At 43.1% G+C, this 13,997-nt stretch overlaps 1 protein-coding gene across 1 annotated transcript in view; it reads left to right on the forward strand.

Moving 5' to 3' along the window:
* The first annotated feature begins 3,154 nt into the window (after window positions 1-3,154).
* Window positions 3,155-13,997, forward strand: part of LOC129836004 (B-cell lymphoma/leukemia 11A-like) — a 46,830-nt gene continuing 35,987 nt past the window's right edge. Inside the window, exons 1-3 of the mRNA XM_055901718.1 lie at window positions 3,155-3,671; window positions 4,772-4,774; window positions 8,017-8,412. Of these exons, the coding sequence (XP_055757693.1) occupies window positions 3,617-3,671; window positions 4,772-4,774; window positions 8,017-8,412 (454 nt within the window). The 5' untranslated portion in view covers window positions 3,155-3,616. The remainder of the gene's footprint in view (window positions 3,672-4,771; window positions 4,775-8,016; window positions 8,413-13,997) is intronic.

A 13,997-nucleotide genomic window follows, 5' to 3' on the forward strand; every position in this document is an offset into this window, starting at 1 on the left:
CACGCTGCCATACCAACAGTAGCCTACCTAGACTGGTCAACAAACGCGTTGTCCATGAAGGACTAGTAGGCCTATAAAGCGGCAGTTTGGGGGGAATCGATATTGATTCAAATTATCAATTAAAAGATACATCTGCATGGACATCTTTTGAACTTGTTTACACCTTTGTGATGCTATTGTTCTATGCTATTGTGGGAAACGTAACTACAAGTGAGAATTCCAATCATTGCGATGCTATATGGTGGGCGGTCCACACTATGCAAATAATCAGTGTCAATGTAATTGCTCAGTGTGGCTAATGTTTCAGTGAAGCCTATCAAGTTCAAGAGGCCGCTGTGGCTGCCTGTCACTATAAAGTAACAGGCTACTGAATGATCACCGATTATTTTCTATTCCCTATTTTATATCCATATTTATTAATTGAAAACAGTAGTAGTCTATACACAATTGTAGTTAAAGTGAATTTCCTTGTAACATTTTTTTTTTTTACCATTGCACCTGTGCGTAAAGCCTGATCATAAAATCACAGCGACATTTAAGGTGAGTCAATCAAGTGAATTAAAAGGGTGTCCCAACAGTATTAATTCGTAGGACTATATATCCCATGCATATTGAAGTCAACTATACGGCGTACAGTGTGGGGCGACACAAGCAACACATTCACTTGATTTAGGTGAATTTAACCCGTCTTATAAACCCAGGGTCGTTACAGTACATTATGATTAGCCCACCTTTTGAATCAGGCAATCATGTCACGATACCGTTGGAGATAGAGTCAATTGAAACTGCCTGACAGGCTAAATAAATATCAGCCATAAATTTGTTGAATAAAAAACAATCTTCATTTTTAAACTCCTTAGGATAAATGTCCAAGAATTGGTTAGTTTAAATGGCAAACTGGCATTTAGTATCCAACTTTTTAAAACTGTAATTTATAACTCAAACCGTTTCCATTGCTATTACTTGTGTGATATTTAATTTCAATAGCAGTCGTTTCAAAACAATCTCACGAGTTTCCATGCTCCCTATTGTGCGTAATTGGACAAGATTGACTCCAAAAAGACGATGATACTGTATTTAAAGTTATATATTACATTCTTTAAATTGTGGACCAGAAAAACTGAGATTGCTCTAAGTCAGAGTCAATTGCTCTGTTTTTAAACAGTCAGCCAATTCCGCGCGCTCAACACTACAGGGAACATCTGGAATGATCACTGGTCAAATAGTATACAAATCGGAAAAGTGTGCAATTGGCATATTCATTTATAATTATTTTATTGGGTATTGAATGGTTGTAAACCCATATTGCTTGCGTAAAAAACTTTTAAGAAAATAAAATAAATGCGTAATGCGTCCGCCATTCTGATGCTGATTAATGTTTTAATCAGTCAGGAGCAAATAATTAGGCTATTTCGATCAAGTCGTCTTGGGTCTGTATAACTGTATAAGAAACAACTGTAGTGTGCTGTTATATTGTTATTACCATATAATCCACATACTTCCATACATATCACATTGCATTAGGCTTTGTATCAGATTGTTCATCGCATTGCATTAGGCTTTGTATCAGATTGTTCATCGCTTTCATACAGCGGAATTAGGCTAGGTCTGTAAGCTCTTATCAGCGCCTGAACTTTGACGTAATAACAGTCTGTATACGCATAGCCTTCAGTACTCCCATACCACAGCACACCAAGCTTCGTCCGCGCGCAACGAAAAACTAGTCTCAACCTGTAAAATATTTCACTCACTGGTCATACATTTTTTTCTCGTAGACGTTGAACGTAGCACCTCTACCACTCCAGGTCGTGTCTCTCTCTCTCTCTTTCTCTCTCTCTCCGTTCTATAATGCTCAGTCCTTTTCCCCAGCCGTGTCCCCTGTCCGTGTGTGCTGCGGCGCTGCGGCGCGCTGCGGCGCTTCGCTCCTTCACTATGCTTCAGTCGCTGTCTAGTCACACTTCAGCTATAGTTCGCTATAGGCTGCTTCATTCCTCTCCTCCACCCTCCCGACACTCTTGTCATAGCATTTGTTATGTCTTCTTAGGTGTCGTTATTTAGTCTGCACGGGCGGTGTTTAACCCGTCTTATATTACCAAACCCCATTATGTGAGTATTTACACCCCCTCCCCCATCCACAGGTTCAACCTGAAACACATCTGAAACGTATTAGCCTACATGGGTGCTTATGGGAAGACTCCCACGGTCTGTTCTTCAATGAGTTTGGATTTTACAGAAAGTGCCTAGTCTCGAAGTTTGACCCTAGTGCCCACTAACCCGCTTCGCCCACTGAACCCAAAACCCAACTCAGAAGAATCAAAGACCGGTATAGCACAGATTGGACACCTCTCTTATGTTTCATGTCCCGGGGTGGTTCTCTATACCTGCGCGCGCGCGTAAGGTTTAATCCCCTTGCCCTCTCGCCAGAACCTGTCTGTCCAGTTCATGCAACCCTATATTCACGCGCTCCGTTTCGTTCGTTTCAATGGCGCTTCGCCCTTTCTCCTTATGTACCTATTCTGCACTTTGCACTCTGCATTTACACACACACACACACACACACACACACACACACACAGACACACACACACAGACACACACACACACACACACACACACACACACACACACACACACACACACACACACACACACACACACACACACACACACACACACACACACACACACACACACACACACACACACACACACACACCAGGAGTGTTACAATAATGTATTCTCTTTCTACCACATAGCTCCAGCCCCGACTCAAGTCCCCTGATCAATGTCCACCAATGCAACAACCTCTGTTAAATGTCTCTCTCTCTGTGTTTCTCTCTTTCTTTCTCATTCTCTATTCCTCTCTTTCCCTCCCGCATGCAGCATACGTCTGGCCCCCTTCGAGCTCCTGTCCACTGGCTTACCTCGCTCTGTTTAACTTCGTCCACCCCCCCCCCCCCCTCCCCCCACACACACCCTCCGCTCCCGCCTCTCTCTCTCTCTCTCTCACACACACACACACACACACACACACACACACACACACACACACACACACACACACACACACACACACACACACACACACACACACACACACACACACACACACACACACACACACACACACACACACAGTGCACATTGCTTTCATTAGACATCTCTTTCTCTCTCCCTCCCCCAAGTACCTCTTGTCCGGCCCCCTGATCTTTCTGTCCATTGGCTTCCCCGGGTCTATCTTTCATGTCCAGCCCCTAATGAGTGTCCATTGGTTTTGTTATTTCCCTTCCCTCCTCCCACTTTGCCGCTTCGCCCTGCCCATGTGTTGTATCTCTATGTCCATCCATCGACTGACGTTCAAGTTCGTAGGAACGTCACGTCCGCACTTGAACTTGCAGCTCAGGGGGGCTTTTGCCATTTTTTCATCTCTCTCCCTCGCTCTCTTTTAAAAAAAGCCATGACGGCGATCCCACAATCCATCTTCCCTGCGCCATCGTTGTATTATTTCTAATTTATTTTGGATGTCAAAGGCATTGATGAAGATATTTTCTCTGGAGTCTCCCTTCTAACCCGGCTCTCCCGATGTGAACCGAGCTGAACGCTGCCACCAGCCACCATGTCTCGCCGCAAGCAAGGCAAACCCCAGCACTTGAGCAAGCGGGAGTTTTCGCGTAAGTACATCTAAATTGTCATTTCTACTTTTACCACGCTCCTTTCTACCCAGTCCAATACTGTGTCCATTCAGAAAAGCGGAAACTGGGTTACATGGAGCGTGATTCCAACAGGCACTTTGGACACTGGACTGCACGGACCCGCGGTCAAGTGGACTTCACCGTGAAATCGAGGGGAGAATCTCCCCGGGTGAAATACATATGCGCGCATAGCATATTCTACCCAGGCTGAAAGAGAAAAGTTTGATCCAGCTTTCACCCCTGCGAAAAATCGGAGAAGTTTGCAGCGAGAATGGCATTACATTCACAGGCACTGGCTTTAGTGCCCCCGTTGCCTCCACCGCTAAAGTGCATAGGCTACATTAAGGTACGCGGAGCGTATGGGTATATGCATGCTTTCCGCGGAGCAATGTAGAATATCGCCCGGAATATCCTGTACCGGTGCCTGTCTAGGATCGAGGCAGGTTTCTCCCCTCTCGTGCTATTTTTGGAAGGTTTTCAAAAACCTGGAAGTGGATTTTGTTTGGGAAAAATCTCGTGTACAACTGTTTACAATCACGGAGCGCGCGTGTAGCTCCTCGAAATATATATATAAAAACGGCTTATTTGTACCCTGCTTGTCTTATATCCTTATCGAACGGATTGTAGTGTTTACATTGATTCTGCAAGGTGTTCTCATATAGTGGCGGGAAGCATATGCTTCATGCTGTCTCGAGTAGCCTAGTAAAAGAGGGTGCTTTCGTAAAGAGCAACAGGACCAACGCATTTTCTTTTCGGTAGCCTATTTTTCTTCCTACTTTTTAGCAACCCACATTTGGAGCATTGGTATTTATTTTAGTTTATCATGCAGTTCATTACCCTAAGGTAAGCCAAAACAAGAATAACAATGACATGTTACTTTTACTGTAATTACAACGTAAAGAAAATGTTGAATAATACATTGTTACGTTTAACTAGGCTATATGGAAAACTCCGCTTAGCACACATTTATTTTGATATGGTTGATTTAGTTTGCATACATAACCAGCATGTTTACGATGTTACAAGCTGCAGGCAGTTAGCTAAATATGCGTTTGTAACAAGAGGATTCACTAAGGTAGCCAGTCCAATACCCGTTGTTGCCACACCGTGTATTTGTCCTACAATCGTCCATTCAGTAGCGCTCGAATGGTGTTATATGCGATAACATGCCCTAGATCCACGTTGTTGTAACATTGTATCGTATCGTGTGGCATTATTAGGTTTCCGCATGAAGTCGAGCGGCTTTACCCATATCTCTGGGTCTCAGCGTAGCCAGGGCATCGGCAGGCTTTTGTTCGTGTCGGAATCTCGTCGCTAGGAGGCAGACAACGATCAGAAACTGGATGTGAACTTGAACCTGATCAATTTCACCGCCACCTCAATCTACATATATGAGGATATGTTTAGAATGCAGGGAAATGCATAAGGGGATTTTAAACGGCACGTTTCCCCTCCTCTTTTCTCTCCAGTTTCGAATACATTTTTTTTCTACAGGGGTATGGAAGTTGAACACTTTTCAATACAAATGTCAACATTCTGTAGTCCTATAATTTGTCAAACTACCTAAACGCCAAAATCTCCATAAAAAAATCTTCAGACCCTTTAAATTTTATTTGAAATCGTCGAAAATATCATATTTTACAATAAAAAAATGGATGTATTTAATGTGAAAATGCATCACAAAACTTGTCCATATGAATAAAAGATAGACCCATGATGGCTTTAAATTAAGGTTTGAATGGTTTTTTTGAGCACATATTTCGTATTAGGACAAAAATTGCTATTAGTTGTCCATATTTCCTGCCGATAAGGAAGGTATCAATAGTGTTAATGGTAGGCTAATCAAACCCCTGAAATGGAATGGAATTTACAGAAGTGGGAGAAGAGATATGTTACTAATGTTTGCCACCTTTCTTTCCTATGGGCTGTGCATCAAACAACACACATCGTTTTTGTTCACATTGTGCAGAAATTACAGTTGTTTTAATAGCATGCAGAATGAAATCACTTTCAAATGCATGAATTACTGTGTAGTGCTGCCTTACATAGCGTGGTTCTAGCCTGTTAGAAAATAATTGTTCCACGACAGTTTTCTTATTTTTATTGATTTGCCACGCCGAATTGAATTAGTGACAAATCATGTTTATCCCACACATTATAGGAATAGGCCTAAAATGTAATGTATCTCAGTGTACTCTGATGCAGCCTATATTTTCGTTTTTATCTGATATTGATTGCATCACATTGGTTTAGGAGCCGGACATGTATTCGTGGAAGTGATATTATTCAGTTCATGTTTTGAATATGTACATATGTCCAGGTTTCTCGTCTCCTTCAATTCCATTTAAAGCAGTTCAATGTAGACGGCACAATATGGCGCTAAATACTTTGCATAGGCCTCTGCAGAAAAATATGCAATCAAATAATATCACTAAAATAGGTGTTTATCCCTTTGTAATTAAAACCAACAATGCGTTATGCAACTCTATAAAATCTACTCTCAGTTCAAGTTTAAGGTGAGGGCTTAGTCTGCTTTCATTAGATTTTATCCAGTGAATTTAATGCCTAGGGCTGTTGTATAACCTCGGCTGTTCTGGCGGTAGACCTGACGTTAAATTAAGGGTAGTAACCGCGCAATGTTATCTCTATGTCCCTGTTCGCTCGCAGATGTCGTGTAGGATTGCTCGTTCAAATGATATTTCCTTGCGCGCGGTGGGAGCCAACCCACATTCCGCCCTCTCTCTCTCTCTCTCTCTCTCTCTCTCTCTCTCTCTCTCTCTCTCTCTCTCTCTCTCTCTCTCTCTCTCTCTCTCTCTCTCTCTCTCTCTCTCTCTCTCTCTCTCTCTCTCTCTCTCTCTCTCTCTCTCTCTCTCTCTCTCTCTCTCTCTCTCTCTCTCTCTCTCTCTCTGTCTCATACACACACCCTCTCCCTCTATCTATTATCTATCTGGCTCTAGGTTGGGCGGAAATAAATGTAACCTCAGTTCACAGGATCCTATCTATTTTATCAAACATCCCTACCAATCATCAGCCACTACAAATTGAAATCTATTTTTTGATTCTCAGTGGTTTTAAGTTCATTAAAATGTGAAATTGGCAGCTTAGTAAAGAAGGTCAAGATGCTTAACCATTAGGAAGCTAAAAAGAAAGCTACTCTCACCTCAGAGCGACAGATTTCAAACACGACGGGCCGCTCAGTAGTAGGCTACTTAGTAGTAATAGTAGACTCCTGTCTAACCTCCCTTTGTGAGGAAATATCTCCCATTTACACAGCTCGTCGTCTGTCCGTGTATAACAAGACTCACACTCCCCGTGTGACAAAAGGCAACTTTCAAACGAGTCAAGCGTTAATCCCGGCTTCCACGGCGAGTAATTTACTTGAACGGTTCCTTAAGGCTGATTTCCGGCTGTAAAAGTGGTTATATAGGAACTGTAAGTCACACATGCAAAGAGTCCAGGAGAGTTTTTTATTTCGAAACACTCAGGCTGCTTGTCTTTTCTGCGCACACCAATGTTGGAAACATTTGTAATTTCCCCCATAATGAATTGAGAGAAACAAGCTTTATCCTATATGAACTATTATTCTATCACACATTGTAATTCTTCTGCACCTACAAATACTCTTTTGAATATGAAAAACACATTTGTAAAACGATATTTGAAAAAGCATTAAACATTTTTCCTTTTGATTTTGAAGTATCCAGCTGTCTGTCTCTCTCCTACTACGCTTCTGATTACTACCAGTCTATTAAACAAGTCATTACATTATACCAAGTTGTTATCTATCAAACTAAGGCTTTATTTGTCATACCCTACAACCCCAAATAATATTTCACATCCATTATAAAGCCTGCCTTTGATTAGATGCCTTTCTTAGTCGTTGTTATGTTAATTTCAATGGATGTAAAAGTAGAAGTTGTCATAGTATGAAATTGACAGGCTGATAAGTGGAGCTGTCTGTCAAATGCCAGTCACACCAAAAGTTAGACACACACTTTTCGCTGCAACACCGCCCAGGCATTACTGCTACTGCTACTGCTACTGCTACTGCTACTGCTTCTGCTACTGCTACTACTACTACTACTACTACTACTGGGGGTGTTGTCTGATGACTACTACTAGTTTTGGCAGAATGGTGAGAGAGAGCAAGCCAAAGCATGTGATCATTGTTCTGCACTGTTGTTGATACTGCTCAATTGAACATTACGCCTCTAATTTCCCTTCTCCCTCCCTCCCTTCCTCCCTCCCTCCCTTCCTCCCTCCCTCCCTCCCTCCCTCCCTCCCTCCCTCCCTCCCTCCCTCCCTCCCTCGTTCCTGCTTACAGCCGAGCCCCTGTCTGCCATCGTCTCGGAGGAGCTCTCGTCGGAACGCTGCTCGCAACGCTCGGACCGTTCAGAGAATGGCACGGGCACACTGCGGGTTGCCGTGGAGACGGAGCATGACCTGTTGACCTGTGGTCAGTGCCAGGCCACCTTCCCCCTGGGGGACATCTTGCTCTTCATTGAGCACAAGAGGAAGAGATGTCATGGACCCCCCTGTCTGGCCAGGGGCCTAGACAAGCCCCCCTCCCCGTCACCAGGCCTGGCCCTCACTCCCTCGCCCTTCCTGGCCTCACTCCGCACGCGCCCCGTGGAGGTGGGCGTCCAAGCCACGCCGGGGGCCGATGACGACCGCTTCTCGTTGCCCAGAGGGATCTGCCCCAAGCAGGAACACATCCCAGGTAACCACCGTTCCCCACAACATGTTGTCGTTAAATTAACAATAGGAGCTGTGTTTCAAATTGATATACAGTATCTCTGTTGGCGTAGGTGAACTTGAGTAAACGTGCAGAAACATGTGTGCGTCATAAGGGTAGCCGTGCAAGGGGGCATGTTTAAGTTTTGAAGTGTGTCACAAACCACTATTACATGCAGTGACGTGCTTGAATATGTATAGTCCTTGTGGGCTTGTGTGTTTATGTTGGGGAGGCGGGGGGTGTTGTGTAGTGTGTGTAAGCATACACGGGGTACTGCAGAGGCCATATATTGGGCAGAAATGTTCCCTCTCCCTGTAGGATTTGCAGTCCTAAGAGACCCAGTGTGAATGCGACTGCCATGATTGGCTCAGATTGGGTCCTCGTTTAAGTGATCCATCTGATTGGCTAGGACTGATAGGCTAGGGGCGGGGTCTATTCCGGCTAACCACAACTGTGAAACATCACAGGGAAGCCCAAAAGAATAGGATAAAATAAAAACATTATGACTTGATTTATGGATTATTATCTCCTCCCTGTCTCAGATCGCCTTGTTCTTGCTGGCTGGTGTTCTTAATTAGAGACACATATGCGTCATAGTGCTACTGATCTCTAGCGGTGTGTGTGAATATGTGTGTGTGTGTGTGTGTGTGTGTGTGTGTGTGTGTGTTTGTGTGTCTGTGTGTCAGCCTGCAGAGGGGAAACAGTTAACTTGGCACAGCAGTTGACCTCAGATCCATTAAGTTTGACAGAGATAGGATGGGGGGAAGGTTGGTTTTCCACGGTAATCAAATATAGCCCAATGGCAAAGTGACACTGGTAACCTTGACTTAGTGGCCATTTTGCAATGGCCTAAATTGGGGCACAGGGTGGGTGCACTGGCTGGCAATGCTGCGGACTCAACCCACCCACCATGCAGGGAAACAAAGGTTTGGCACATGGGTCAATGTGTGTGTGTGTTTGTGACACTGTGTGTTGGAGGGAGTGGTTTAGAGAGTTTTATATAATTACACGGTTGTGCAGTGTGTATATGCCTGTAAGAGGGCATACACAAATTCTGTGATGTATGTGTTTTTGTCTGTGTGTGTGTGTGTCCACGGTTTCTCTGGGATATGTGTTCATGCCTATTCAGGATGTGTGTTCCAGTTTCCCCATATAGGCTACAGCTTTATAGTGTGTGTCATTCCATGTGTGTGTGTGTGTATGCTTCCGTTTGTGTGTCCTGTTGTGAGGCTCTCATCTGGAGTGTGTGTGTAACTCTATCGGTGTGTGCCGCTTGCACGGTGTGTGTCTGGGGGCTCTGTGAGAAATGCTGCTGTAGTTCTCTCATGTGGCTCTAGCAGATGTCTCCCGATCTCACTGTGGTCTCTCCCCACCACATCTTACACCAGTAAACAAAGGCTTGCATATTCTTACCCTCTCTATTTCTCTATTTCTCTATTTCCTTTCTTACTCTCTTGTTTCCTTCTAATTTCTCTAACTCTCTCTTACTCTCTCTGCCATTTCTTTCCCACCTCTCTCTCTCCTCCTCTTTCTCCCTTAGTCTTTCTTTCTTTTTCACTCTGTGCAGTATAACAGCGGAGGAGTGTACACTCGGTTATGATGGCTCGCCGAGGAAGAGTCGTTTATTTAAAGCATCTTAACGCCACTAATTATTTGTTATAGTGTAGTTTTTCTGTCTATTTCAATTAGGGTTCTCTTTCAGTGGTTGACTGGCAGCACTAAATAAGGCCTGGGAAAAGATGAACTAGTAGGATGGATGCGAGCAACTAAACAACACTGTTAATCACTCTGCTTGTAAACAACGGCAGAAATGCTTGGGAATATAGAGAGGTAAAGGGTGGATTTCAAGGTGGCCATCATTACAGTTCCTCGGGATATTATTTTACAGTTTTCATCTGGCCTGTCTTATATGTTTGTGTTTGAGTGTGCAAGTGTGTGTATTGTATAGAAATGCAAGGTAGTGACTGTGTCTCTGTTTTATTCCATCTCTTCTCATCAGGCTAAATATCCAGGTTTTAGGAAATGAGTCTGTCCTGGATCATCCTCATCAACAATAATTTAGATCTGACCTTTGATCCTTTAATATTGGTTTCGTGATTGGCTTCTGGATTTTGGTATGGAATAGATTCCAGACAGGCCCATTTCGGTGGTACGTTGTGCTGAGAAATGTAGTGTAAGGTGAACCACACTGTGTGTGTGTGTGTGTTTTTTGTATGAGTGTGTGTGTGTGCAGTGTGTGTGTGTGCGCGTGTGTCGGTCTTACCTGGTTCCCTAGCTCATTGTCTTCTTTAGTTCAATCTTAACGGATCGGCAATGCTAATCAGGGTCGTGTCTCGACTCTTGTGTGTGTGTGTCAGCTTAGCCGTTTTGTTTTTAAGATAAGATGTTGCTGCAATTTCAGCACAAATGATCACAGCCATTTAAACACACACACACACACACACACACACACACACACACACACACACACACACACACACACACACACACACACACACACACACACACACACACACACACACACACACACACACACACACACACACACACACACACTCAACTGGGTTATTATTTACATCATAATGTAATGGGTGAGACACGTCTGATGGGGTCAATGGTAGTATAAATTAATGTTATGTTTTGGAATCATTAGGTGTGAATTATTTATGTTTTATATAAAACATTTTTTTTATAACTATTATTATATTAATCCATTTTTATTGTAATTTTTAACAGTCATTTTTGTAATTCTTTGTTTTACACAATGCAATATCAGTAACAGATTTTTACAGCTATAGAGTTGTTTTTGTATTGTATCTGCACCATGAATATTTATTACTGTGTATTATTGCATTGGTAAGTGTGGTAGTGGGGAGTTTGTCATTGGTATGTACCTTAGGAAAATATGGAGCATTGCTCTTGTGGTGTAATACCCTTATTTACATATCAAACAGCTCTGTTTGAAAAGACAGAAGGCAGTACCTGTCGGGGAGTGTGTGTGTGTGTTCCATATGGATTGTTGTCCTTGATTTTACTACAACCACATTAGGTTGGGATCTCTTACGCTCTTTAGTCTATTAATTAATGCTACACTGTGTGTTCTGTGAGTACCAACACAGCACTACAACTGATTGTGCCATGTGTAATGTCATTGTAAAAAAGCATGATTGATTGTGCAACACTGAAATAAATGATTCTTCCACTAACCCCATCACAATATGGTATACAAAGCACTTGAGCCTTGTTGTTACGAAGATATCTCTGTCCCTATGACTTTCTCTGGCTCTGTATATTCCAATGTACACTATATGGTCTGGAGTCTCTGCATATGTTGTGCTGTTCATGCTACGGCTAAGCTAAAGCTGGGCTATGACATGATTGCTGTTGCGGTGTGGCAGATCAGGCGATTAGCCCGCACCGCTAGCACTGCTAGTGTTTATTAAATGCACCTTTATTTTTTGCTTAAATTTCAGAGCTCTCTCTCTCCCACTCTTTTTCTCTCTCAAACACTTTCTCTATATCATTTTTAATCATATTTGATGCTTTTTCTCCCTTGTTCTCTCTTTTGCTTATCCATTTCTATGCCTCTCTTTCTATCTATCTCTCTCTCCACTTCACTCTATCTTTGCAAAAGTGTTAAAAGTCAATGCAAATCGGGGGCACCCAATCGGTATGGAATCAATTACATTGTGTGAGTGCATGTGTCATGTGGGCGTGTCTGTCTGTGTGTGTCTGTGTGTGTGTGTGTGTGTGTGTGTGTGTGTGTGTGTGTGTGTGTGTGTGTGTGTGTGTGTGTGTGTGTGTGTGTGTGTGTGTGTGTGTGTGTGTGTGCATACGAGCCAGCTGCAGTCTCTGATGCCAAAACGCCATGCTGAACTAGTGAGTGAGTGTGTGTGTCTGTGTGAGAACAAAGCATCAGAATCTCCCTACCATTACCCCGTCGTCTCTCGCTGTCTAAATCCCCCACCACTTCATACGCCACTGTCTGTCACGACACCAGGGATCATCAAAGAGTCATTTGGTTTTGCTGGGAGGGTGTGTGGAAACATACTCTTATGCTGGTCTAGCAGGCGCGTTTCTCTGCTTGTCTTTCCTAGGCCCCTCTGTAAGGATTGGGTTGAAGGAGGTGTGTGGAAGGTCATTTATTGCACCTCGAATAGAGCAGTTGTAACGTTGAGAGAGTGGATGATCGGCCACGGAAAACGTCTTCTATACACTTTGGCTGGAGATACACATTGAACTCACCATGGCATAAGCAAAACAATGAGAATCGTTCTGTCGTTTAACTTCCATTACATTAGAAGGTTAAAGGACCCTGGTATGAATGGCTTGCTCTGTATAGCATATTTTGATGCCATGGCGATGGACTCTGTGTTATTATTGACATTTTATGACACATTTTAGACATATTTTCACGTTGGTTGATTTTGACTGATATTAAAATGACAGATCTACAGTAGATGTCATCTGAATTTTTTAAATAATTGTTTTACTTGTTACTATTATTTGATTCTTTTTTTTGATTGATTGATGATTTGTCCTTTGCCCTATGTGGCACAGACAAACCATTGCCCCACCTTTGGTTTGGATCTCGTTTAGTTACATAAGGTAGTGGGATATGGATTGAAGCCTATTTGATATCATTAACCAAATCGATACAGTGACATATGTTATTATCTGATTTTGTATTGGAGTTGTCAACTCCGGCACTATGGCGGAATATTGTTAATAGCTTATGTTTGTTTTTTCTTTGTCAGTGATTGATTTATGTTTACTTTTCTGAATTGTAGAAAACAGAAAGCTACTGTTTTTTGATGCCTCGTTTTGATACCATGTGTGGTGTGTGTGTATCCACTACATCAGCCCATGACAGTGTGGTCCTAGCCTAGCTCTCTAATGATGTCAGAAGTTGTGCAAAGCTTGTCTATAAAACTGTTTATACACTACAAAGCTTATTTATATATCCCAGTGAATTACACACTGCTGTTTTATATGCGAAGTCGAAGAGGCCGGCTCAATTCAGTATATTTGCATATGTGTGAGTTTATGTATACACTCTCTGTATGTGAGCTTGACATGTGTATATGTGTTTGTGTTCTCTTAGTTGTGTATGCTTGTGTATATTGTTCTACCAGTGTGTGTGTGTGTGTGTGTGTGTGTGTGTGTGTGTGTGTGTGTGTGTGTGTGTGTGTGTGCGCGTGTGAGCCCCATCGGGGCGCGGTTGAACATGAAAGGGTGTGTGAGTTGGCAATGTAGCTGTAGGACATCCCCTGGCAGACTGTGCCAGGGCAGAGTTGGCACTGAGTGTGGTGGGCAGTGTGTGTGTGTGTGTGTGTGTGTGTGTGTGTGTGTGTGTGTGTGTGTGTGTGTGTGTGTGTGTGTGTGTGTGTGTGTGTGTGTGTGTGTGTGTGTGTGTGTGTGTGTGTGTGTGTGTGTGTGTGTGTGTGGAGGGGCTGGCTCCTGACTGGGGTTTCATGTTCGTCATTTGGCTTTACTACCACAGAAGAACATCATTGTGCTGCAGGGAAACACACACACTTGTGTATGTAGGGTTGCATGTGTGACAATCT

Source organism: Salvelinus fontinalis, chromosome 37 (assembly GCF_029448725.1).
Source record: "Salvelinus fontinalis isolate EN_2023a chromosome 37, ASM2944872v1, whole genome shotgun sequence".
NCBI lineage: Eukaryota > Metazoa > Chordata > Actinopteri > Salmoniformes > Salmonidae > Salvelinus > Salvelinus fontinalis.